Genomic DNA, 27,391 nt, shown 5'->3' with positions numbered 1-27,391 from the left:
AGGAGGGGGAGAAGAGGGAGGCTGGAGGTTGGGCAGAGGGGATTCATGACTGACAGGCACAAGGTCCTATGGGGAATGAGTAACGGACCAACTGGACCTGGGAAACCCACCCAAAGGCAATTAAGGGTAAAGGACGACAAAAATATTTGATAAACTTTTTTTCTCCCTCTCTCTCTCTCTGTCTTGAACGGGGAATAAGGAGCTACAGGGATGGCGATGGAGCTAGAATGAAAGACCCGACTGTGTCTGGGAGATATGTTTCGGAAAAGATTGTGAGATATCCAGAGCGAAGATTGGATTTGGACCGCAAGGCATCCAGCCTGAAAAAGTTGCAAATCCCCGAGCAAGAAGCAGTCCTCATCGTGTGGAAACAGCTAGCAAAAGTTGCTGAAGTTACATCAAAACCTTCTAAGAGGAGGGACATTTGCGCAATGACACGCAAATAGGAGAAAGACAAAAGTTTTGGGAATATCTCCGGGAAACTGTCTTTTTCGAAGCGCACCAAGGACGTTAAAGTAGTTACGCAGGGAGAGATTGTATCACTCTCACTGTATCCTGTCCCTGCTGCCGGAGGGCGATGGGAGCCGCGCCGGGCTCGGGCTGGGAGGAGGGCGAGTTCGAGTTCAAGTTGGTGTTTGAGGAGGACCCACCGTCGCGGCAGAGCCAGCGGCCATCCCCGGTGCGCACAGCCGAGCCGGAGAGCACCGTTCCCGGGGAGGAGAGTGAGTGCCCCCTGCTGCACCTGGAATCCTCCAGCAGCAGCCTGGGTTAGCGAGATTTCTCTGATGGTTGAATGTGTTACTTTAAAGGAACACACTAGATACAGGAAGTCTGAGCGGCCTGACAGTGTGGCTTCTAATGCATGGGAACTGTGTGTGTGTGTGTGTGTGTGTGTGTGTGTGTGTGTGTATGTGTGTTTGTGTGTATGTGTGGCTGGCTGGCTGCATGTTGCATGTTGCATGTGCTGTGATGAGGGCCTTCATCTGCATGCCTGTGCTTATGTGAAGTGTGTGTGTGTGTGTGTGTGTGTGTGTGCGCGCGCGCGCGCGTGTATTTAAACTTGCATGTGAATTGTGTGTGCGTGCCTCTATCTGCAAGCATGTGAGCATTAGTATATTGTTATTGTGTATTTGTTTTGTGTGTTTGTGTGTGCATATCTGACTGTATGCATGTTTGTGACTGCATTTGCGCGCGTGTGTGTGTGTATTTGTGTGTTGTGCATGTGTGCGTGCAGCCCCAGACTCAATGTGTTTCTAATCAGCTGTGCGTGTGAGTAGAGTTAACAGCTGCCATCTGGGATGGAACCTCAACCTCTGTGTACTGCAGGCACCACATCCACACACCTCCCACCCTCTTTTACTCAGCCTCCATCTCCCCCGTTTTTCACTACACACACACACACACACACACACACACACACACACACACACACACACACACACACACCTTGTATCCCCACATCCACTCACTCAATCATTTGTTTCCCGCCCACACTGGCATACAGTTGTAGTACCACACCCAAGGCATGAAAGTGAACTGTACGACAAACAAGAGAGCAATTCTTCACTCTATGATGAGGTTACTTCTCAAAGCATCACAGAAGAGTTTTGCCAGCTCTCCTGACATTTTAAATGCACCTCTAGTATTCAGATTTAAGTCCTCAACTCTCTATATTTGTTTTTTGTTTGTTTTTGTTGTTTGTTTGTTTTTTTTGGGGGGGGGGCATTCTTAGGGCTTTATTCGACAGGACAGCTGAAGACACGAAAGGGGAGAGAGAGGGAGAACGACACGCAGCAAAGGGCCGCAGGGCCCGCTGCGTCGAGGAGTAAACCTCTACACACGGGCGCCCAACTCTCCATATCTTTTGATATAACATGCAAACCAGAGGGACACAACCGTTCTGTCCCCCTTAAAAACAAAGCAATGTTAACTTGCAACCTCTGGTCACCGCTCGACATGTCTAGCGGTTGTGACCAGTTCAAACAAACACAGATTTTACTTTTATTTATGTGAACAACTTTTCGATGCCTGAAGAGGTCAAATGTAGAGCAGTACTGATCCCGTCTTTTTTCTTTTCTGATACCTCTACGCTAGTCTTGCATTGCCAGACCCGTGTGCACAGCGCTGTGGAGTAAGGTCTGGCGAAACCACACACAAATTCTGGGATAGGAGAAAAAAATGCTCTGGGTTGTTGGCATGTCTTTAAACCAGTCACAATCGTCTTTGCCGTAGCGAAGGGATTTTGAGAACGGCAACACACAGAGAGAGCGGTAGGTGAGGGACACGTCAGGCAGTAATCCTGCCGTTAATCCAGACTACCTCTACGTACCAGTGCTCTATTTTCCCCAAAGTTAGAATCTGTATATCTCGCTGCATGGAGCTCATTGGAATCAGTTTTATATGAGATACCATGAGGCCACAGATGTTTGCGGTGCTAAAAACTCAGTCTGCAGCACGCAGTGACCTAATGAAGGGAATTTAAAGCGAAAACTCATAATGTTATGACAGTGATGAAAACACTGCATTTAATGTGGACTAGTCATGCCATGTCCACAAACTGAGGACTGTCACAGGCCGTAGTAAAATGACTTAAAAATTCAGAAGGAAAAAAAAAAACATTTATTAGAGAAAAGTTCGAGAAAGAAACATTTTTTGCAGAAAGGGATACACTCATGGTGCGCAATAACCGCCAGGTACATTTTTCTGAATAGTTTAAAAGAGCCTCAAAGAGGTCAATTGATCCATTATATTACAAGAAAAAAGCAAGGGAAAAAGTCTAAAAAACAACATTTTTTGTTCAGTGTAGCAAAAATATATATTCTTTTTGCTTTACTATGCTACTAATCATTTTGCGACCCCTTGTGAGGTTCCTAATTACTTTTTGTGAGAGGTTCAACTCAGGACACAATAAAATATTACAGTCAGACTTGAGATTAGCTTTATTGTGTTCAATAGGTGTTAGGTATGTTTTTGTGGCTAATAAACTTATCTGCTGGTCCGCACACAATCATCTAAATCATTATTTCATGTGAAAGAGTATTTGCCTGAGCACTGCAGCTTTAACCACTTGGAAATATTTCTGTTGCCAGGAAACATTTGAAGAGATTTTTCACCCGAGTCTTAATTCGTTGGCAGTTACTGTTTGTGTGTCCGTGTTGCCCAAAAACTGCACTGCAGCACAACAATGATCAGTTGGAGCCTCGCTCATTACAGAATAACTACCGTTTGGCTCCGTGTGGAGGCCGACCACACCACGCTGAGGAAATGTTGTGGTGAGGGCTGTGGTCTTCACAGGTCGTGTCCTAATACGGATGATTGTTTTGCAAAAAGTCCAAAAAGTTTGGTTCTGAATAAAAAAAACTAAAATAAAAAAAAAGGAGATGTAGAAAAGGCCCAAATTCACAGCTGTCAAGATTAGCAGCAGAGTTGGGTTCGTTGTTGGCGGTGTAAGATTTGGCTCTATGAGCCAAATGTTTGGTTACAATACCACTTCACCCTTTACTGCCCTATTTGTGACTATAATACATGGAAAACATGTATTGGAAGTTATTTACACTGAAAATAGATTAAAAAAAAAGAAAAAAAAAGGTGTTTAGTAAATTTCACCTCAAATCTATTTGAGGTGAAATAAATACAATAAAAGACTAACCCTAAATGAAAACAATATAAAGGTGTTTCATTTAAAGGAATAGTTCTACATCTTGGGAAATATATGTCCACTTTCTCACTGAGCGTTAGATGTTCAGATTGATACCACTCTTACGTATGTCTGTACGCTAAATTTGAAGCTACCGCCAGCAGCAGGTTAGCGTAGCTTAGCATAAAGGCTAGAAACACGAGGAAAACAGCCCCCTAAAACCACAACGTGTCATGTTGACTCTTTGGTTTTTGTACGGACTAAACAAACAGGATATAACGTGGTAATTCATGAGCTTTAAGGCCCGGAGACACAGAGCCGATAATCGGCCGTTGTACAGTCTGGCGAGGTCAGTGACTCGAGTCTGTTCGGTGTGTTCCGTGCCGTCGTCAGTCCGAGGGGCCGTCGTCCTTCATTTTGGCCGATTTGACATGTATAATTGGCGGCAGTCGGACTCAAATGACCCATCTGATTGGTGGAGTGGTAACCTGGAAATAGGGAGCGGAATAAGCTTGACTAGAGTCTCTCAAAATCTGACGAAAATCTTTTAAACTGACCTTTGTTGATCTGAAATGAAGACAGATTCAGCAACTGCACGGCTTATTTCTCTCTTAAAATGTTTTCAGAAACACGTTTCGGTGAACTATTTTAGTACAATATGAGATTGTATTCTGAACAAGCCGCCATGACAGTCTGTCTTTGAATTTCCGGAGAAACAAGACCCACGTGACGCGTTTGTCCAATCGTCGCTTTGGTGTGTTCCGAGGCACTTTTTTGACCAATTTGGGGTGACTGATCAGCCCAACTGCCTTTTCTGCCGACGTTTGGCCGTCGGCTCTGTGTGTCTGGGCCTTTAGTGGTGCTGGTAGGCGAAGTTTTCGACAGAGTCAGGCTAGCTGTTTTCCCTTTGTTTTCAGTCTTTAGGCTAAGCTAAAATAAGTTAATCTAATCATATCTTGGCTCTGGCTTCATATTTAATGTTAACAGATATGAGAGTTGGATCAATCTTCTCATCTAACTCTAAGCAAGAAAGTTATCAATTATATTTTCCACAGTCTAACAACTCTTTTAAATTAAACGTGACAAAAATGCTGCACTTGTTTTAAAGACATTGAGTGTGCACTTCCTGAGGAGAAGTTCCAGTTGCATGCATTTTCCATATGGAATCAATTTACAGATCAGTAAATCAAGAAAAGTAGATGCGTAATGAATGAATGATGTAGGCATGTTTATGATTTAAAAAAAAATCTTTTCTTACCACAAAATGTGTTTACAGTATTTGGATGGATATCTAAGTCTTTCTCATGCCAGATGTAAAAGAACAGCACGTTTTGAGAGCTAACTGTCATGTTGCGGTAGTAAAAAAAAAAAAAAGATTTATGGGAGTTTTGACCCCAAAACCCACAACATATAATGTTGTTAAAAAAGTTACATTTTGTTTACTGGAAAGCAGCCAGAAGATAATTGTTGCCATGTGGAACAAAGGTGTATATTACTCACTGTAAACTCTTCATTAGCAGCATATTTATAATTGAAAGTACGACCAACTTTTGTCCACAGCTTTGATACTTTTGCCATCAAGAGCATACTGTGTTTTCAGCCTGTGCTCTGAACTTGTGATGTGTGCCACTACCTTTTCTTAAAATCATATTCTGATCCCAGTGTTTTTCACGTTTCCACACATTCGGTCTGATTATTCTTTCTATCAGTTACAGACCACCACTCAATCAGCATCCACAGCCCGCCATCCTCGGCCAATCAGCGGGCTGGGATGCATTCCCCGCCACCACGGAGGGCCGCCGCCAGAGAGTTCATTGGGACCTATGAGAGCCTGCCGGCGCGCTCTGTACAGGTGAGACAAGCTGTTTACAAGTCCTGCTTGTTTATAATCACAGCGTTTGAACCGGGAAACTTAAAGGAGACATATTTGGCTTCATACTTATTTTGTATGTTCGTATTTTGGGTATCTACTAGAACATGTTCACATGCTTTAATGTAAAAAACAAACACATTATTTTACTACTTTTATTACTATACTGTCTGTCTGAATATACCTTTATTCACCCTCCCCCTCGCAAAAAAAGCCCTGGCTGCTCTAATTGGCTTGCGAGAAAAATATGGTGCACCTTTGCAAAGGTAGTTCTCAAGCCGTGGGTGGAGATACACCAGTGGTGTGGTCTATGTGATACGCTGGTACATGCAGTATACCCGCTAATAAAGCTCCAGGATTTCCATATACCCTCTTAAAAATGTCCAATGACACGCAACAACATACTTTCCATTATATTTTTGATATATTTTGAATTGTCATCTGTGTTTTTCTTCTTCGCATAGGCTAAATAAAGGTATTTCCACCATAAATTGGTGAATAAAAGTTATCCGAATGCAGGAAATGAAGTCTTTGACGCTCAAAATAACCCTGGGGGAGGACACCCAGACCTCCCACTATTATATGCCCCCCTCCCCCAAAGGCAGATCTGGCCCATATAGGCCAATATATTTATATACAGTACAGTATACCCACTACAATACATTAAGGCCCTGACACACCAACCCGATAATCGGCTGTCGGACAGTCTGGCGAGGTCAGTGACTCGAGTCTGTTTGGTGTGTTCCGTGTCGTCGTTCGTTAGAGGAGCTGTCGGCCTTCATTTTGGCTGACCTGACTTGCTGGGTCGGAGGGCGGGCAGTCGGACTCAATGACCAATCTGATTGGTGGAGTGCTAACCCGGAAATGGCGAGCGGGATGAGTGACGAATGCCTCTCAAACTGCCAGAGACAAACTCAGACTGCCCTTTCTGCCGACAGTCAGCCGTCGGGTTGGTGTGTCAGGGCCTTTAGACTACATCACTGAGACACGCAGAGGAAGGGGAGCCAAATCTGAACAGCTTATTGAATCCCATGTTTTCTGATCTAGGCAGCCCACAAAAAAACTGACTGGGTTGTTCTTATTTGTGGTTTGGTAGGCACTCCAGATGGATATTAGTAGTGTAGCCTATGTGGTGTATTTTTTATCTATAACTATATATAACTATGTTAAAAACAGTAACAGTATAAGTAAGCCTGATAACTATTTAAAAAGTTAAGTGTGTTGGTGTTTTCATTGGCCAATGTAACATCAATGTAGCACATAGTACAGGGAGTGAATGTCTGCAGCTGGGTGTGTGTGAACTCTCACTGTGTGCGGGGTGAAGGCTGTGTTTCTCCCGCAGGTCAGAAGCAGAAGCTCCGGCAGCTTTCTGTCGGTTTGGTTTAAACCAGTCCAGAAGAAGACGCACAAACGGAGGCAAATTTTGTTTTTGTTTCCTAGGAGGGCGAAGCCATGTCCCTCCCTACCTTGCCTCTGATTGGCTTACTCTGGTATTCTCACCCTAATCTTAACCAATCTCCTTCCTCATGCCTAAACCTAACCAATCCAACAAACGAAGGCAGCGGGTACCAGCCAATCAGAGGTGAATAAGGGCAGGACATTCCTTCGCCATCCTAGAAACGCAAATTCGCCAATATCAGAGCACTTTACGGTCCTCTTCTGCTCAAATGCGTCCAATGTTCAACATAAAGAAACACATTTCTACAGGGACAAGAAAACAATACATGAGATAAAATAATGTTTTGCTTAAGGTCAAAACTACGACCTAGTATGTTGAAAATAGTAGATAGTTTGTTGATATTTTGGCTTATTTAGCCTAGTCAAAAATATGAGATAGTTAATCATAATTGGAAGTTGAACGAGCAGTATCTTGAACAACGAAAATGATAATCCGTCTATAATGAATTCCCTTTTTCCCTGTGAAAGATGTTTCATCAGGCAATTAAGGAACTATGTGGATGATTTGGGACAACCTAGATTCAGGTAGCTTGGATGCCAGCCGAACTTAGCCCCGCCCACAACATTTGAGGTCGGGAAGTTCACATTCTGACTAGAATCCGAGTATGACGATGTCAGGCTTGCTGCATTCCAGCGGTCCAGCGTCCAACCCGTAACTCGTGTTTTCACAACCTTCTACCCGTGAAAGTGCCCTGGAACGGCAGTCAAACTACTCGTGAACTCGTACCAGATCGTTGTACTCCAGTTACAGTTTTTGACGTCACACACATAAACAACAATGGTGACCCCTGTTGATGTTGTACAGACGCCGGTGATTAACAGTGAGAAATAGAAATAAATATACATAAATAGGCAACATAAAGTAATTCCGCACATTGTAAAACAATACGCATACGATTTTGTACTACTAGCTACAGGTTATTTTTATTAAATGCAGCCCAAAATATGTCGCCGACTAGAAATTTCTAGTATCAGCTAACGCTAGCTAACGTCAACGTTAGGTGGCCGCTAGCTAACGCTAGCTAGAAGGTTTTGTGGTGACTTTGCCTGGAACGCTACCAAGTCGTGAGTCGTGACTTGAAGTCGTAAGTTACGGGCTAAAAATTGTGTCTGGAACGCAGCATAAGATTCAGGCCCACCTCGACTTAATCCAGGCCCACCCATCTGGCACGTTCTGCATCTGCCACTGTGTGAATTTGGTAGTTTTTGTATTAAACTCTATTCAATTTGCATACAAAATGTGCTCACTCAAGCAGAAGAGTGCCATACGGGCAAAAAGAGTATCAAAACCGTTCCTGTCCACAACTGTGTTACTTTGTAATGACAACTACAGTAGATTTGGTATTCCAAGAGCATTTCAAGGGAAATAAATGGCTGCCCCGAATGTAGACAATCATACGGAGCCCCCGAATCAATGGTCTGCGACTAATTGCATTTTTCATTTGTCAATCAATTATTGTTTGATTCTTTTAAATTCCTTCATTTGGGTTAGAAAACACCATTTCATGGGGGGAAAAAGTGTCCATCACAGTTTCCCAGAGGCCAAGGTGACATCGTTATATTACTTGTTTTGTCAGAGCAACAGACACTCGCAAATCTAAAAGGTATTCAATTTGCAGTAATATAAACCAGAGGAAAGCAGCAAATACATGTTAGAAGTTGGAACAAGCAAACATTTGGCGCTTTGCCTGATAAATGACTTGATTATTAAGTATTTGTCATTTTCTTTCAACTGAGTGTCAAAACAGAAACAATTAAAGGTAGCTCTTGCTTGCGCGCATCTTCCCTCCAGGTTTCAGAGTCTCGTGTGGTTGAGTGTCCTAGCATCCAGATAACCACCATCTCCCCTGAAGATGACCTAGCCCCCACCATTTCCAGTTACTGGGACATGGGCAGCAGTGGTGGGTGGGACCGAGAGCGCCTCTACCTCCCCCTGCTGGACCCCTTTACTTACCGCGACAGATGCCCTGGCTCCCTCAGCGCCAGCCCCAGCCCCGGCTCCAGCCCGTCCTCCCGCGGCTGGCTCAGCCCCGCCTCCAGCTGTGACTCGCTGCTGGTGGAGGAGGAAGAGCTGAACGAGGCCACCATCAATTTCGGGCTCTCGCCGTCCTCGAGGCCCACTTCCCCTGGAGGTAAAAAGCGTAGAAACTCCCCCCTTGTCTCCCCCTGTACTTCACGCAGGGGTAGTTACTCAGAAGAACTTCAGGGATGCAACCTGGAAGGTGGAGACTCCACCCCTCAGTCACATGCCCCGCCCAGCAGCTGTGAGCTCAGCATCCCACAGAAAACCAGGAAGACATCATTGGAACAGGTAAAGATGTTGGCTTGTAGGGCTGGGACCATATGCTTTTGTCCCGATTATATTCTTTCACGATACATGGGTGCCGATTCGATTTGTATTGCGATTTTCTAATTTATTGCGATCCGATAGTATTGAGTGTTGCGATTTTCTTTTCCTTCTTTAACAAAAACAAAAGTTGAATAATACACTTCTAGAGACAATATATCATGAGACATTTGTAAAAAACTAATTGTTTTCTAAGAAGAATGCACATCACAGGTCAGTCAGTCAGTCTGACATTTATTTCATTTGTAAAGAAGAACAGAACATGGACTTTCTGCACTTTCTGCTTTCGCTCTGTTTTGCTGGAAACGGATATATAGACGTATAAACAGAAAATATTTAGGTGAATCGTTGGTAAAAACACTAAATAAAGAATATTGATTCTAGGGAAAAGAATCTATTTTAAAAATCGTCGCAAAAAAAATCACAATACATACGATTTTCAATTTTTGTTCCCACCCCTATTGGCTTGTTTTCATGGTGTTTCTCAAATGTTGTCTCTCCATATCAGAGATGATTAAAATATGATTTAAGTAAAAAAATAAAATAAAATAATAATAAATAATAATAAAATAAGTACAAAAATAAAATGCATCACACTAAAGTGGTGAACCATACTTTTTCCCCCCCCCAGTTGTCTCCCAGAGAGGTGGATCAGGAGCAGGCTCCAGGCCACAGCTCCCCCTGCCCGCTGCCAGAGACGCAGCAGGCCAGGAGAGAGCCCCCTTCGCTGGGCATGGACTACCTCTCTGTGCCCCCTGCTCTAGCCTGGGGCCGGACCCGGGCCAGTGCCCACAGCCCTCTGTTCAGGCAAGGATACACACCACCTACATACATGATAATATCCATCAAAGGTCACAGTTTGAATATTGATTGATTGATGATGTGTTAAAGGGATGGTTACCCAAATAAGAAAATAGCACGCAAAGAAAAAAAGAAAAATATTGCATTTTTAAAAATTTTAAATTCACACACATCTATTTTGCAAAGACGTGCAAATAGATTTTGTAAGCCATCTGCTCTCACATGCAGTTTACTGTATGTGCACTAATTTGGCTTTAAGAATGATATTTAAGGTTTTAAACTATAGTGCGTAGTTTCTGTCTCCCCTATGAGGACTTCTAAGTAATGACAACAACACTGTCGGCGCACCCACATGATACAAGCCTTCCGTGATCGCACACCACCTTTTCTGCTTTGCCCGCCCAGAGAATTTGGCCCGCCCATGAGAAAGAGAGAGACATAATGGCTTGCAAACAAGCGAAGCATGGCAGTTGGTCAAGGCCACACCCCCACCCTCCACCTTGCCCCGCCTCTTTCCTCCTCAACAGCATTTAAAGCTACAGTGGGTACGGAAAGTATTCAGACCCCTTTAAATTTTTCATTCTTTGTTTCATTGCAGCCATTTGCTAAAAATCAAAAAAAGGTTGTTTTATTTCTCATTATTTCTCAGCACCCCATCTTGACAGAAAAAAACAGAAATGTAGAAATGTTTGCAAATTTATTAAAAAAGAAAAACTGAAATATCACATGGTCATAAGTATTCAGACCCTTTGCTGTGACACTCATATTTAACTCACATGCTGTCCATTTCTTCTGATCCTCCTTGAGATGGTTCTACTCCTTCATTGGAGTCCTGCTGTGTTTAATTAAACTGATTGGACTTGATTAGGAAAGGCACACACCTGTCTATATAAGACCTTACAGCTCACAGTGCATGTCAGAGCAAATGAGAATCATGAGGTCGAAGGAACTGCCCAAGGAGCTCAGAGACAGAATTGTGGCAAGGCACAGATCTGGCCAAGGTTACAAAAGAATTTCTGCAGCACTCAAGGTTCCATAATCCTTAAATGGAAGAAGTTTGGGACGACCAGAACTCTTCCTAGACCTGGCCGTCCAGCCAAACTGAGCAATCGTGGGAGAAGAGCCTTGGTGAGAGAGGTAAAGAAGAACCCAAAGATCACTGTGGCTGAGCTCCAGAGATGCAGTAGGTAGATGGGAGAAAGCTCCACAAAGTCAGCTATCACTGCAGCCCTCCACCAGTCGGGGCTTTATGGCAGAGGGGCCCGACGGAAGCCTCTCCTCAGTGCAAGACATATGAAAGCCCGCATAGAGTTTGCCAAAAAACACATGGACTCCCAGACTATGAGAAATAAGATTCTGTGGTCTGATGAGACCAAGATTGAACTTTTTGGCGTTAATTCTAAGCGGTATGTGTGGAGAAAACCAGGCACTGCTCATCACCTGCCCAATACAATCCCAACAGTGAAACATGGTGGTGGCAGCATCATGCTATGGGGGTGTTTTTCAGCTGCAGGGACAGGACGACTGGTTGCAATTGAAGGAAAGATGAATGCGTACAAGTACAGAGATATCCTGGAAGAAAACCTCATCCAGAGTGTCAGGACCTCAGACTGGGCCGAAGGTTCACCTTCCAACAAGACAATGACCCTAAGCACACAGCTAAAATAAAGGAGTGGCTTCAGAACAACTCTGTGACCATTCTTGACTGGCCAAGCCAGAGCCCTGACCTAAACCCAATTGAGCATCTCTGGAAAGACCTGAAAATTGGCTGTCCACCAACGTTCACCATCCAACCTGACGGAACTGGAGAGGATCTGCAAAGAAGAATGGCAGAGGATCCCCAAATCCAGGTGTGAAAAACTTGTTGCATCATTCCCAAGAAGACTCATGGCTGTACTAGGTCAAAAGGGTGCGTTTACTCAATACTGAGCAAAGGGTCTGAATACTTATGACCATGTGATATTTCAGTTTTTCTTTTTTAATAAATTTGCAAAAATTTCTACATTTCTGTTTTTTTCTGTCAAGATGGGTTGCTGAGTGTACATTAATGAGAAATAAAACGAACTTTTTTGATTTTAGCAAATGGCTGCAATGAAACAAAGAGTGAAATATTTAAAGGGGTCTGAATACTTTAATGTCACTGTGGTTGTACCTGTTCAGGAGTTCACTGTTCTACTCTGGATTTTTTTTTTAAATGAAAAGAATATATATGCTATGGGCTCAGCGCTGTAAACTGTTTTATTTCTTTTTTAATTTTTCCTTGCAGTTACAATTTAAAACAACCCCCAATTGTACATGCCTCCAGATGAGAGCTATAGTCCTTTTTGCCTGTAGTATAGCAACATCAATACATTTATATTCTTGGGGTTTCAGATTTGTTGGATACAGGTTCAGCAAAATCATTTTAGGGTCAAGTGGAATATTCACAGATAAGATGAACATAGTTTTATTGATTACCTCCCTCCAGAATGTTTCAATTTTCACTCCAGACACAGTGCATACATGTTCCTTTAGCCTCATTGCATTTAAAACAAAGGTCAGGTATATTACTGTTGTATTTATTCAATGTAACAGGAGTTGTGTATGTTTGCATCAGCCAATTATATCGGAGTAGCTTTAAATTTGAGTTTGTGCTGTGAACTGTTAGTCTGGATTCATATACGCACATTTAAATGATCAGTTTTAAATGCATTAATATACATTTATTCATTCAGATAACTAAATCTCCAAAGTCCCTCTTTTCACTTACTGTTTGCTACAAGTCCAATATGTGTAAATTGTAGGTAAATCTAATTATTTGTCTGCAAAATAGATATTTACTGGCGTGCTCCCTGCTCAGTGTTGTTGTCCATCCAATCCACTCGTAGGTCTAATGCCCTGCCGCCACTCGACTGGCCGCTGCCGTCCCAGTTTGACCAGTACGAGCTGCGCATTGAGGTGCAGCCCCGCCCACACCACCGAGCCCACTATGAGACAGAGGGGAGCAGAGGAGCCGTCAAGGCCACACCAACAGGACATCCTATTGTCAAGGTGAAACCGGCTTTTATACTGAGATCTGCTTCTTACGTATATTGAAGAGCCCCTGTTATGCTTTTTTATTTTCCTGTCTTTTAGTGTGTTATATAGTTTGTTGTGTATGTAATAGATGTATTAAGTACTCAAGAACATGTTTAACTCCAAATGGAGCTCTCTCTCCCACAGACAGCACTTTTTCTCAACTGCTTGAAATGCCTTGCCCACATTCCTGTTTGAAATCCCTCTATTAGTGATGTCAATAATTGAGAATGTGCTGCCCATAGGTGCTGCCTGAGCAAGCACAGCCCGCCCAGTGGCTTGTTTGGATTTGGTTGACCAATCACAAAAGAGTTGGCCAGCTGACCAATCAGAGCAGACTGGGCTTTTCAGACAGAATGTTTCAGGCAGAGGAGCTGCAGCAATGGGCAGTATGAGAAACATAATGTTTTTTGAACATCAAAGCATGTAAACTTTTTCTAGTAGACCCCAATAGTTTAAATATGATGCTGAAAATGAGTATAATAGGGGCTCTTTAAATGTAATTTCTATCAAAGCCAACTTAGAAATTTAGTTTGAATGTTGTGTTCTCACAATACTGGAACAAAGACATGGGCAGACACATGTTGTGGCTCACTGCTGTTGGCCTCGTCACAGTTTGGTTCCGTCCTTTACTCTGTGTGTCTCTGTACAGCTGTGTGGATACACAGAGAGGAAGCCGCTCTCCCTTCAGGTTTTCGTTGGAACAGCTGATGACCGATCAATCAGGCCACATCCTTTCTATCAGATACACAGGTACTGAACTGTATTTCTATTGAATATCAGACTTATTACCAAGCAGTCTTCTATAGTTAAGGGACACAGCGTACCATTAATCATCTGACCATTGTGGCTTTATCCATTGCGTAATTAACCACCAGCTGCTTCTGCTGTTGGTCCAGGAAATGTCTTGCACCAGGTGTTCTCAATGTAACATGCTCTGGATGAGAACATCAGAAGATGAACAATCTTTGAATGTGATTGCACAAAAAACTCCAGATAGATGAAGAAGAGGTGCATCATCAAGACATGTATCTACTCTATGTGCTAGATAATGCTTTTATCCTGCTCTGTCTAAGGGATATTTTGGGACATTAACGGCATATTATGTGTCTATATTTCACATTTGTTTTAGTAATTGGGACATTTTCCTTACCACATTATTATTTGTTCTTTTCATGGATATACTGCACATATAAACCAAAACCAGTCAACCAAAACCAGTCAGTAAACAAAACAAAAAAAAGAAGTTGCTGGATATTAGCAGGCCACTCTAAAATGTGCAGTTTTACTGTATTGGGGGGGGGGGGCCCGGGGGGGGCCCGGGAGGGGTCCAAAAACCAGTCAGTAAAAAAAAAAAAAAAAAAAAAAAAAAAAAGTTGCAAGCCTCTCTAAAATGTGCAGTTTTATCACACAGCACAATGCCACAGATGTTGCAAGTTTTAAGGGAGCGTGCAATTGGCATGCTGACTGCAGGAATGTCCACCAGAGCTGTTGCCCGTGAATTGAATGTTAATTTCTCTACCATAAGCCGTCTCCAAAGGCGTTTCAGAGAATTTGACAGTACATCCAACCGGCCTCACAACCGCAGACCATGTGTAACCACACCAGCCCAAGACCTCCACATCCAGCATCTTCACCTCCAAGATCGTCTGAGACCAGCCACCCGGACAGCTGCTGCAACAATCGGTTTGCATAACCAAAGAATTTCTGCACAAACTGTCAGAAACCGTCTCAGGGAAGCTCATCTGCATGCTCGTCGTCCTCATCGGGGTCTCGACCTGACTGCAGTTCATCGTCGTAACCGACTTGAGTGGGCAAATGCTCTTATTCAATGGCGTCTGGCACTTTGGAGAGGTGTTCTCTTCACGGATGAATCCCGTTTTATACTGTACAGGGCAGATGGCAGACAGCGTGTATGGCTTCATGTGGGTGAGAGGTTTGTTGATGTCAACGTTGTGGATCGAGTGGCCCATGGTGGCGGTGGGGTTATGGTATGGGCAGGCGTATGTTATGGACAACGAACACAGGTGCATTTTATTGATGGCATTTTGAATGCAGAGATACCGTGACGAGATCCTGAGACCAACATTGTTGTGCCATTCATCCACGACTATCACCTCATGTTGCAGCATGATAATGCACGGCCCCATGTTGCAAGGATCTGTACACAATTCCTGGAAGCTGAAAACATCCCAGTTCTTGCATGGTCAGCATACTCACCAGATATGTCACCCATTGAGCATGTTTGGGATGCTCTGGATCGGCGTATACGACAGTCCTGCCAATATCCAGCAACTTCTTTTTTTTTTTGTTTACTGACTGGTTTTCGGACCAGTCAGGAAAAGGAAAAGTCTTAGATCTTTGAGTTCAGCTCATAAAAAATGGGGGCAAAAACAAAAGTGTTGCGTTTATAATTTTGTTGAGTGTATAATGTGTAATTGATTGATCTAGAATATGTCAGAAAAGAGACCCCAAAGTGACATTGCTTTTGTCCGACCAAAAGTCCAAACTCCAAAAGGTATTCAAATTTACAGTAAAAAAATATATTGACTAAATGACTTCAATGATTAATGATCATCTGTCGAAATTGTTGTACCGGCTTCTCTTGTTCAGGATTGCTGGGTGCTGCGTGTACTTTGTGAAAGGAAGCAGTGTACAGAGCACCTGTCTATTGTACTTTGATTCAGCATAAAAACGGTTAACAGAGGGCTGCTGAAATCATCTGTCCCTTCCCTCTCAGGGTGACGGGGAAGATGGTGGGCACTTCTAGTCATGAGAGCGTCCAGGCGGGGACCAAACTGCTGGACATCCCCCTCAACCCTGAGAACAACATGACTGCACTGTGAGAACATAGAGACAGGAAACCTTTCCTCTCCACTTTTTGTTTTTGCATGTTTTTCAGCTTTGTTCTCCAGTTTCAAGACTGTTAAAGTCTCCAACATGTACTAAATTGAGTAGCAGTAGGGTTGTTGAAATGAATAATTTCTACAATGCATCACGATGTAATCGACACACCATAATCGATTGTAGCCTACTGATGTTACTTGTTGATTTTTTGTGTGTGCCTTTTGTCTGTTGTCTGCCGTGTTCAGACTCCGCCACATTCAGGAAGGCTATTTTATATTTTTACGAATAGATACAATGAAAAGGGGAGTTCATATATATCTGACTCCTTGAATTTGTTGATGAAAACCATGTGTAGTAATGTATAATAATGTTTTGGAGGTGACGCATCGTGATGCAACCTGATATCGAACTAAATTGAATCGTTGACAGGAGAATCGTAAACAAATCTAATCGTGAGACCAGTGAAGATTCACACCCCTAGTAGCAGGCTTATCAGATCTTTGTGTCATAGCATTGACTGTGCTGGGATTCTGAAGCTGAGGAACTCGGACATCGAGCTGAGGAAAGGAGAAACAGACGTTGGAAGGAAGAACACACGTGTCCGTTTGGTGTTTCGTACCCATCTCCATCTACCGCCCCCTGGAGCCCCGCCTGGCCGAGTCCTGGCTCTGCAGGTTGCCTCCCTGGCCATTGAATGCTGTGAGTAGCTGCTAAGATGCACTTTTATGCAGACTAAATTGCAAAGAGAGTACTCCTTTACATAATACTTTACTAGCAAGGAACACACCATCAACCGGATACGTTTGAACAATTTATGAATGAAAAATGATTGGTGTGCGAGGCGTGAAGTCGCCTGTAGCCATCCGTCTGCTAGTCTATATCCACGACGTTCCACTTCCGGGATTGCTCTGTTGCCGAGGGAAATTCCGCCGGATTTCACTCATTTAGGTCGGATATCCGTTAACTTCCGCTTTCTTTGCGTTGACATTTTAAAAGGTCCTATGACATGCTGCTTTTTGGATGTTTTTATATAGACCTTAGTGGTCCCCTAATACTGTATCTGAAGTCTCTTTTATATAGGCCTTAGTGGTCCCCTAATACTGTATCTGAAGTCTCTTTTATATAGACTGTAGTGGTCCCCTAATACTGTATCTGAAGTCTCTTTTATATAGACCTTAGTGGTCCCCTAATACTGTATCTGAAGTCTCTTTTATATAGACCTTAGTGGTCTCCTAATACTGTATCTGAAGTCTCTTTTATATAGACCTTAGTGGTCCCCTAATACTGTATCTGAAGTCTCTTTTATATAGACCTTAGTGGTCCCCTAATACTGTATCTGAAGTCTCTTTTATATAGGCCTTAGTGGTCCCCTAATACTGTATCTGAAGTCTCTTTCCCGAAATTCAGCATTGGTGCAGAATTTTAGCCACTATGAGCCAGTCCCACAATGAGTGATGCATGTGTGACATCAGTCCAAAAATGTCCAATTCTCGAACAGCCTCTGCAACAACATGAACACTTTTTTTTCCAAGTTGTAATTTAATTCAACAGATACAACTAAAGCATCCGGAACATCTAATCTGAGCCAGTCCCACAATGAGCTTTCCTTAGGACGTGCCATTTCTGTGTCTGTAGCTTTAAATGCTATTGAGGAGGAGAGAGGTGGGGGCAAGGTGGAGCGTGGGGGTGTGGCCTTGACCAGCTTGCGACCACGGTTGTAGCTCTATTTCCTCATGGGCGGGCCAAATTCCCTGGGCAGCTGTTGGCGGCGGGCAAAGCAGAGAAAGGGGAGGTAACCTTTCCCCTTATGATGTCATAAAGGGAAGATTCCAGATCGGCCCATCTGAGCTTTCATTTTCTCAAAGGCAGAGCAGGATACCCAGGGCTCGGTTTACACCTATCGCCATTTCTAGCCACTGGGGGACCATAGACAGGCTGGGGGAACTCACATTAATGTTAAAAAAAACCTCATAAAGTGAAATTGTCATGCCATGGGACCTTTAAACTCCAGCGGAATTCTGAGGACTATGGTTAACTGCTCCTCAGATCTCTGCAGGGTAAATCCCGACAGCTATCTAGACTGTCTGTCCAATCTGAGTTTTCTGTTGCATGACTAAAACAACCTTTAAATGTCCACCAAAACAAGTTCCTTCCTGAGGCTATTTTGCAGAGGCACCGTTGCTCCTTCCGTCGCTTAGTGCCGCCAAAGACGATTGTGATTGGTTTAAAGAAATGTCAATAAACCACTGTACCCACCTGTCCCATACATCCTGTATTACTGCGAGTTTGTCACAAAGTGGTTACACAGGAGGAAACATAGAATGTCTTTAGAGGCATGGTGGCTGGAAAGCATTCAAAAGGCTCGCTGTTCCTTCGCCTTTTTAATTGAAAACTCTTGCCTATATGAGCAGCCCAATGTAGGCCTGCAAATGGGTCACATCCAAGTCTTTCCAACTGTCCTCATACAGTTCAATATAGGCAGAGGGACCATGATAACTTTCTGTTTTAGGAAGTTAATGTGTCCACTCTTGGAGACTGAGAGAAAACAGATTCTGCTGGTAGTTGAGAGACAACAGGAAGGCCAACCCTAAGAGTCTCATTCTCATTAGAGGAGGACGCCTCACATTCAGGGTCCTCCTCAACATTATTCTCAGTCCCAGACACATTCTCCTCTATGTCACTTCCACTGTCACAGAGTTGTGATTAAACTGTTGGCAGAAAACTTCAAGGTCATTTTCAATGGCGAGAGCATAAAGAGAGCGCCCACAGCGCACCAAGAGAAATGGTTTGGACGGTTGCCGTAAATGTTCCTCCCCCCCAATTAATGTCCTCGCAGGAAACATAATTCCCCTCCCCCAGGGCATGGGAAATATCATATACATATTTATGGTTATGGCAGGTTAGGGCCCTGAAGCATTATACAATTGCATGTGATAGTGACCTCAATATCTATAATAGCCAAAACAACCAAAACAAATCTGTCTAAAATGTTCATATTTCATATATGGTTTATAGAGCTAAAACAGCCTGGGGTCAAATTGTATCATTGTTAAATATATCATCATGTTAATCTCATGTTGACCTAGGTGTCACCATTAAACTAGTCAAGTTCATTAAATATGACGCAAAACAAATGACGTCAAGCACTTATTTCGAGACGTTGGATGGGGTCAGATTGACCTCAAGGATAATAGGAGGGTTACATTTCGGAGTACACTCAGTGGTTTAATCTACCTGCCGGCCTCTCCCTGCCTCAGCCCAGCGTTCGGCCCAGGAGCTGCCCGTCATCGAGTCCGTCAGTCTTACCTCGTGCTCTGTGGAGGGAGGAGAGGAGCTTCTGCTGAGCGGCTCAAACTTCCTGCCCATCTCGAGAGTCATCTTCATGGAGAGAGGGACAGGTAAAAGGTCCACAGAGCTCTGTCTAATGTTGTTTTTCTGATCTTCTGTCCATAATATCTTGATGAGTTCCCGGGACTTAAAGGAAGCCAGTAAAAACACAGAAATGATATGAGAAGAAGATTGTGCACAAGTTGCAAGAAAATAAGAGTAGGATGCTGCCGGAGAAATTCTCTTCTGCTATACAAACAATGATACAATTCAGACATGATGACTGACAATGGACCTTTTTCACAGCAGACATTTGTCATAGTAGGAAAAGCAGCACAGTTGAAATTGATAACCTTAACGATGGCTCAATTCCATCAAGTGTCCCAGTAGGCTATTTCAGTGAGTCAGCATGCACACTACCAGGGCCTCTCCTAAGAGGAATGCAGCCATCATTAGTGGTTTTGAATACACCTGTGCTTTTCCTACTATGACGTGTCAACATGTCTGCTGTGAAAAAGGTCTATTCATTTTCAGTAATAGTTAAAGTAGTAATTCAGTAATGCATTTACTTTTGAGTAGTGCACCACAAATTCATATATATATATATATATATATATATATATTAGGGCTGTCAAAATAACGCGTTAATTTTGATTAATTAATCTGAGAAAAAATAACGCGTTAAAAAAATTAACGCAGTTTAATCCAGCTACTAGCTAGCGGTAGGCTTTTTTTAACGCGTTATTTTTTCTCAGATTAATTAATTGAAATTAACGCGTTAAAAAAATTAACGCAGATTAATCCATTCCGTATTGACGTTTGCATACAGACGAAAATCTGGTGCCACTGATATGTCTGCGCTTCTCTCTGCTGCTCTGAAACAGACGTTACAGGAAACACAAACCCCGCTGCACGTGACGCTAGTTAACACAATACTCAACAGCAGCTAACGTTAGCCTACCGCTAGCTAGTAGCTGGATTAAACACGGTTACAATGCTGACAGCTAATGCTAAACGGTGTAAAGTTTCACTGTGTTTTACTGTAGAGGTATGTAACAATCTGCAACTGCCGTCGGAGAAACAACACCGATGGTGCGTTCAATTAAACTGGTAAACTACAGCCTCGTGGTGCATTTGAAGTTATTGTAAACGTCCTTTTCCTATCTGGTTGTTGTTTTTGTCGTTCAACAGCAATTTACTAATGAAATAAGTTATTGTTATACATAATTATTAAATCATTTAATTTTGACCATATGGCCTTAGCAATAAACAATGTCACCAACTGTTGTTTAGTACCCTTTTTTTTCTATTCTTTTTTTTTACTTTCTTAAAAAGTATCGGTTCAGGCACCGTTAATTATGTATGCGATTAATTTCGATTAATTAATCACGTATCAGTATGTAATTAATTAGATTAAATGTTTTAATCGATTGACAGGGCTGTCAATCGATTAAAACATTTAATCTAATTAATTATATATAATTATATATATATATATATATGTGTATATATATATATATATATATATATGTGTGTATGTATGTATATATATATATGTATGTATGTATGTATATATATATATATATATATATATATATATATATATGTATATATGTGTATGTATATATGTATGTATGTATATATGTTGTTTGTTTCATATATACGAAACAAACCTGTTTTACAAAACCTTTAATGTTAGGCTGAACTAACTAACTACTTTTTGGGCAATTCGCCTTCATTGGATAGGATAGCTGAGATATGAAAGGGAGAGAGAGGGGGGAAAACATGCAGGAAAACAGTCACAGGTCAGATTCAAACCCTGGACCTTCTGCATCGAGGAACAAACCTCTGCATATGTGCACCCACTCTACCAAGTGAGCTAACCGGCCACTGAAGTTATGCTATTAAACTGACTGTGTGTATGTCAGTTACACCTAATTTCATCTCATGTTCCCATCTATTAGATGGTAAACTGCAGTGGGAGGAGGAGGCTCATGTTGACCGTGACAACAGCAATGAGGTAATTTTTGATGTGTGACATCAGTCCAAAAATGTCCAATTCTCGAACAGCCTCTGCAACAACAATGAACTCAAGTTGTGATTTAATTCAACAGATACAACTAAAGCATCCGGAACATCTAATCTGTACTATTCTGTCCACACCTCTTTGTCGTTGAAGTGTTTGTTGTGCGTGAGGGTCCCCGCCTACAGCGACCTGTCCGTCAGTCGGCCTATGCCGGTTAGTCTTTACGTCTCCAACGGGAAGAGGAAAAGAAGCAGCACTCACTGCTTCAAGTATCTCCCCGGTGAGTATCCAATCACACCGTGATCACCTCTGTCTCATTTCTGTCTGTTGGGTTTTCTTTTTCCAAATTCTGTTTCGTTTCAACGATGTGGTCTTTTGAAAACATCTTCAATGAAATGAAATGCTGTAAACCAAAATGTAAATAGACATTTATGAATATAAAAGATTGAAAAAAAAATTGTTAATATAGATGATAAAAAATGTAAAATATAAAGAAAGGTGGCACTTTATTTCTGAGAGAATTAAACTAGATTGAACTACTAAAAAGGGCACAATATAAAAAAAATATGCAACATTGAAAGTCTTCATTGGGAGAACATTGAATGCAAAAACGAAAAATATCATTTCCACCTAGTAGTGTACTATAGTACCCCATTGACATCAGGACGTCTGAAAGCCTACACATGTTTCGCCGTAGGCTAAAAACACATCTCTTCCGACTGCACCTTGGATAAAAACAATTTAAAAAAATCCACTTACAGTTGCACTTTCATGTGGCTCTTTGTAGTTTGGCTCATTTGAAGCTAATGTGTTCTTGCTGTCCGGAGTTTGTACCTTCAAGGTTGAAAGCACTTCATTTTAAGTCGCTTTAGCTAAATGATATGTAATGCTGTCCTGCTTCTCCTGACAGTTATGTTCAAAGAGGAGGACCCACTGCTGTCCCGGCCCTCTGTGCTGCCTCTGGATGGGACGAATGTGGGTCCTGTAAGGGGTCAACCCAGGATGGACAGGGGCTTCCACGTGAGAGGCATCCCCATGGCTGACGACCAAGGCCTGGGCTTCCACCTCCCCCCCTACCCCTCCACCTACTCCCCTCCCTGCCCCACTATGAGTTACCATGAGGAGTACTGCTCCAAAGCCGACACTGCGGTGGAGGAGCCCGGCGGGTCCAGGGCAGCCCTGTCCGAGCGTCACCCCAGCTTCGAGAACCTGGAGCTGGGCTTCACGGAGCTTCTTCCTCCCTTATACCCCCGCGGCCCGCAGCCTCCCTCCCCCTCCCCTTCCCCGTGGTTGGACTCACCCTACCTCTCCTCCTCGCCCTCTCCCTCCCACTCCTCCTCTCTCAGCCCGTTTCCTGCCGGCAGTCCCATCTCCACCTCCCCTCTGCCTCCCATCCCCACCTCCCCTTACCCCCAGTACTCGGCTTATCCTCAGGAGGTGTGTCCCTCGCCTCCCTCCAACCCCAGCCAATATCAGGACATCTGCCCGGCACCCTACTCCCATTACGAGGGCTGGGACCCCCAGGGAAGGGTGCTGGGGATGGAACATGGGGAAGAGAGGGACGTCAAGATCCAGGAGTGCCCCCTGGAGTTTACCAGCTCTTCTATGCACCACATTACATTTGAAGAAGGTGAGGTTGCACGCATTGGTCTTTATCGTAATGTGCGCAAATGTGTAACAATCTATTGAGAAGATGAACTAATTGGCTACATTACAGACATGTTAAGGACAGACAGAGACGATAAAGAAATGTTTTTATGTACTTTATGTATGTATGGATGAGTGGGAGGATGAATGTGTTGGATCATAAACTGGACTGGAGGATAGAAGATGGCTAAATAAATAAATATGGGCACAGCTGTTGATTAGTTGAATACTGTGAGGTCACCATAGATTTTCATTTTAAAACTAGGATATATCATTTTGTTTTTGTTGATATTCATTAGCACATAAAATAAACTAAATATAATTAAGACTTTTTTTTATAAAGATCCCTTAAATTTGTTAGATAACCAAGATATGTATGTACAGGTATGATATATTGGCTGATATTATCTTGCAGTTTCTGGGCATAAATTTCACACCTGCTGGCATTTTTAGATGTTTCCCCACCTTAACTTTGATTGGCATTTTGAACTGCTCAGCAATGAAGAATTTGTAAGGTTTGAACGGTGAACAGAACCCAAATGCAGACAAAACGCAGAGCCAGGAGTGTGAATTAACAGGGTTTATTTAAAGTACTCAAGTATCGAGTCCAGGTTTCCGAGGGGGAAAAGCAAGTCCAGGGGTTTCCAGAGTGGAGAACAGGTCCGGTGGTTTCTGGGAAGGAGCGGGTCCGTCAGAGGAAGACAGTAGGCCGGCTAGTGGTGGGGTCTAGTGGTGCTTGTCTGGGTTAGGGTTAGGGGGGGTTAGGAAGGGACACTTGATGGAATTGAGCCATCGTTAGGGTTATCAATTTCAGCTGTGCTGCTTTTCCTACTGTGACAAGTCAAAATGTCTGCTGTGAAAAAGGTCCATGGCAGCTGAGGCGCAAGAGAAAGGATCAGGACAGGCAAACATACAAATGACTAAACAGATAGCAAGGATTGTCATGAGCAAGACTAACTGTGGTCGTCTTGACTATGATCTGACGCAGAGCGGAGGAATGACTCCCTCCCGCACACCAGACTCCACTCCTGCAATTAGGACAGACAGAGGGAGGGAGAGAGGAGAGACAGAGAAGCTACCTGGGAGCAGCAGGCCTAACAGAATTTTGATACGAGCCAGTTGACAATGCAAAAATATCAACCGCAAAGTTTTAAAAATAATGTTTTTTTAAGGCCAAAGTAGCATATCATCTTTCCTAGACTTTTCCCTTAGATATCTGCGCCATTATTATTATTATTCAGATGCTGCAAGTCCTGCTGCTTTCCATATGAATGAGTACCGTATAAAATGATTTACGGGTCAATACATACATGTTGATTACCTTTTGATTCTAGCAATGCATATGCTGAACAAACTCGTACCAATGACATTGGTGAAAGGATGGAGTGATGAACAAGACTGTGATCTTCTCTTCTCCCTCTTCATAGTGACGGAGTTCATCGGCGAGGACATCCAGTCGTACCAGTCAGGCTCACACGTGGACAACCAGCCAAACTGAGCTCAGAGCATGCTCAGAGAGCGTTTGATATTCAGCATCCTATTCACCATTATGCACTTGGTATTAAGATGCATCGCTCCAGTAACATGTGATAATGACAGGGGGATTTCATTACCATGACACTGTTGTAATTATGACCACAGGTAACGGTTTTACGTGGTTTTATAAAGGGAAACTAATGTTTTTAACATGTTTTCGATATAAATTATACAAGAAAGTGCTTGGGGTTTGGTGTGTCTCATGTGTTTTTGTGTGTGCAAACAAACTGTATGAACACGTATACAAGGTAAATCCAGAATAGAGGGACTATAGGAAACAGTCTTAGTCACTATGGAAAACTAAATTGAACATATGTTATGCAAGATGCGGTATTCTCTACAATTCTATGCCAATCCTACAAAACTAGGCCTTTTCAATTATTTCTTTTTTTCTTAAAAGTGTCTTAAGATTGCACCAGCAGAAACCATAATCCATCCTGCAGTAAGAACACAATTGTCTGCTCAGTTCCTGAATGTGATGGGAATCTTCTGATTAATGGCAACAGGATTTACAGGGCTCCAGACTAACTTTTTACATTAGGAGCTGAGTGGCCCCCCCAACTGAAAATTTTAGGGGCACAACCAGAAAATATAGGGGCACACGCACGTAAATCAACATGCTAACCAAATATTCACATTTCTACTAATTTCCACTGTATTAATAATACATACTTTGGTAATAGATGGTCAAATTCAGCGTCATATTTTATTGTGCACTTTTGAAGATGCAACATAGAAGGTAAACCGACGGCACCATCGCTGTCACGACAGTACAAATATTAAAAAAAATAGCATACATTCAGAATTAAAAAAGAAAAGTGCTTAGTAATAAAGTGCTTAGTAACCTTTCGGTCATTTCACAGTTAAAAACAATACTTAACAAATGTATGTAAACATTAGGGGCACTGGCCAATAACATTCCACTAGAACAAGTAGGTCTAAACAACTTGTGCCTTTACTCACTCCCCCAAATTTACTGGTTGCACACTCTCAAATTTTGGTCGCAGTCTGGAGCCCTGATTTAGGATCCTGTGTTGCCAAATAGTGGCAATTATTTCCAAATTTTCTTTCTGCAATGCCAGATTTTCTTGTAATTCCATGAAATTACTTATTAGCAGAGAAAACAACTACACGACTTTTGTGACGCATCAGCTTAACACGATCATGCATGTTATCTCAGTAGATGTTGAGCCTGCGGCTGGTGTAAAGGTAAAGTGTTGAGACAAAAGGTAGTTTGACCTCATGAAAGGATGATGTGGCCAAGCTGTGCCTGTTAAAGCTGTTTGAAAGCTTCGTATGATAAATAGTTTGTGAGATCCTTTAAAAGCCGAGCAGGTTTCTCTTGAAGAACAGTGCCACCTGGGGGGACTCAGGACCAGGAACGCCCCGACAGTCCTAAATCAGCAACTGTTTGAGATATCACTCTCTGCTGTAAAACTTCACACGTCTTAATTTCTGCTGTGTGTACTTTTTCCACTAAAAGGAGTGTGGCTAAAAGAAAGGTAGACAAAAGTATTTCATTATTGCAAAACAGCAAGGGCAATAAAAATACACCAACCTAACAAAAAGACGCAAAAGTAGCATTATATGTTTTCTTGACAGTTTTATGGGCCTAAATGGTTCAGTGCTACCATAAATGGGCATGTTGGAAGCTTGAGACCAAAAAAAGCTGTAAGGGATATATATAGTTGGTGTAGAGCTTTGAGCATCTTTTAAGAAGAACTTACTGTTAGAATCTGAAGCCATAATTCCTTCATGACATTCACTATTCCAGTTCCAGCTCCAATTTTTTGGTAGTTACACGTGGAAATTGTATGAGAGGTGTCTGGATATGGCAAAATGGATACGGCAAAAATAATGGAGGGGAAGACTCCAAGCTCAAAACGCTGACAGGGATGATTAATGCATTCACCTTTGCTGCTAATATTGTATTTATTAGTCATATTTAGGAATCAAACGTTGGCACTGCCCATCTTCACACTTTGAAAAAAAATACAAACTTTTCCTTTATTTAGATACAGTCCTCTGACAATATAAATAAAATGGTTGTATTTCATATATTAAAAAAAACTAAGAAAAATGTTGAGAAAAGAAAAAAGTTTAAAGACAACAGAAAAAAATGACATCAAGAACAACTGTGTAAATATAAAAGACAGAACAAGCATCCTGATGTTCTTAACTAATTTGCCTTTTTTGACGTTGAGGCTGAAGTTTCTGTGACTGTCGGTTGGTTCAACATTTCATTAAAGTCTAATACATTCTGTCACAATCAGCAGTCATATAGTAGATTTTGTCTTAAAGTAATTTTAAGAAACACAACGTTATTTGTCTTTACATTATCTGTGTTGCATAGTTTCACAGCCTATCAATAGACAAGCATGGTCACACTGACTTAAAGCATTTTAGTGGGTCATTTTGCCTTGCTTCGAATTATTTTTCACACCTTGATTTAAGAATCGGACAGAGCAGGGGTCTTCAACGCTTTTTAAGCCAAGGATCCCTTAACTGAGGGAGACAGGCACTCATATATTTTATAAAATGAAGTTGCATATTAAACTGGGCCTACAATAAGGTGTACGGAGGCCTACAGCCTTTAAACGTGCCTTATTTTCATATAACACTAAGCTATTAAAATAGCCTAATAATTGTTGGGATGATTTTATAAATCATGTTTTAATGTTAAAACACACATGTGGCACAGTGAATCATTAGGATGAACTGTATCTGTGTATGGCTCCCTTAGTGACTACAGTACCTTACCTATAGGCGGGTGGGGATTTATATTTGCTAATAATATGTTAGATTCATGTTTAAAAAAAAAAAAAAAAACCTTCAAAAATG

At 42.3% G+C, this 27,391-nt stretch overlaps 1 protein-coding gene across 2 annotated transcripts; it reads left to right on the top strand.

Annotated features, from left to right (window-relative positions):
- nfatc4 (nuclear factor of activated T cells 4) lies at positions 1-24,732 on the top strand. 2 transcript variants are annotated; one of them, XM_078264309.1, is made up of 13 exons: positions 1-722; positions 5,347-5,489; positions 8,758-9,276; positions 9,944-10,119; positions 12,981-13,143; positions 13,820-13,920; positions 15,908-16,009; positions 16,526-16,713; positions 19,272-19,412; positions 21,306-21,361; positions 21,521-21,647; positions 22,278-22,997; positions 24,442-24,732. In XM_078264309.1, exons 1-13 carry the CDS (start codon positions 578-580, stop codon positions 24,510-24,512), a joined length of 2,652 nt encoding a protein of 883 aa, XP_078120435.1. In that variant the 5' UTR covers positions 1-577; the 3' UTR covers positions 24,513-24,732. The 2 variants fall into 2 exon arrangements, with proteins under 2 accessions (XP_078120435.1, XP_078120433.1); XM_078264307.1 differs by having other exon boundaries at positions 2-767.
- Positions 24,733-27,391: the final 2,659 nt, after the last annotated feature.

This window comes from Sander vitreus, chromosome 12, assembly GCF_031162955.1.
Source record: "Sander vitreus isolate 19-12246 chromosome 12, sanVit1, whole genome shotgun sequence".
In the NCBI taxonomy this organism is placed as follows: Eukaryota; Metazoa; Chordata; class Actinopteri; order Perciformes; family Percidae; genus Sander; species Sander vitreus.
This window is presented reverse-complemented; position numbering and strand designations above follow the sequence as displayed.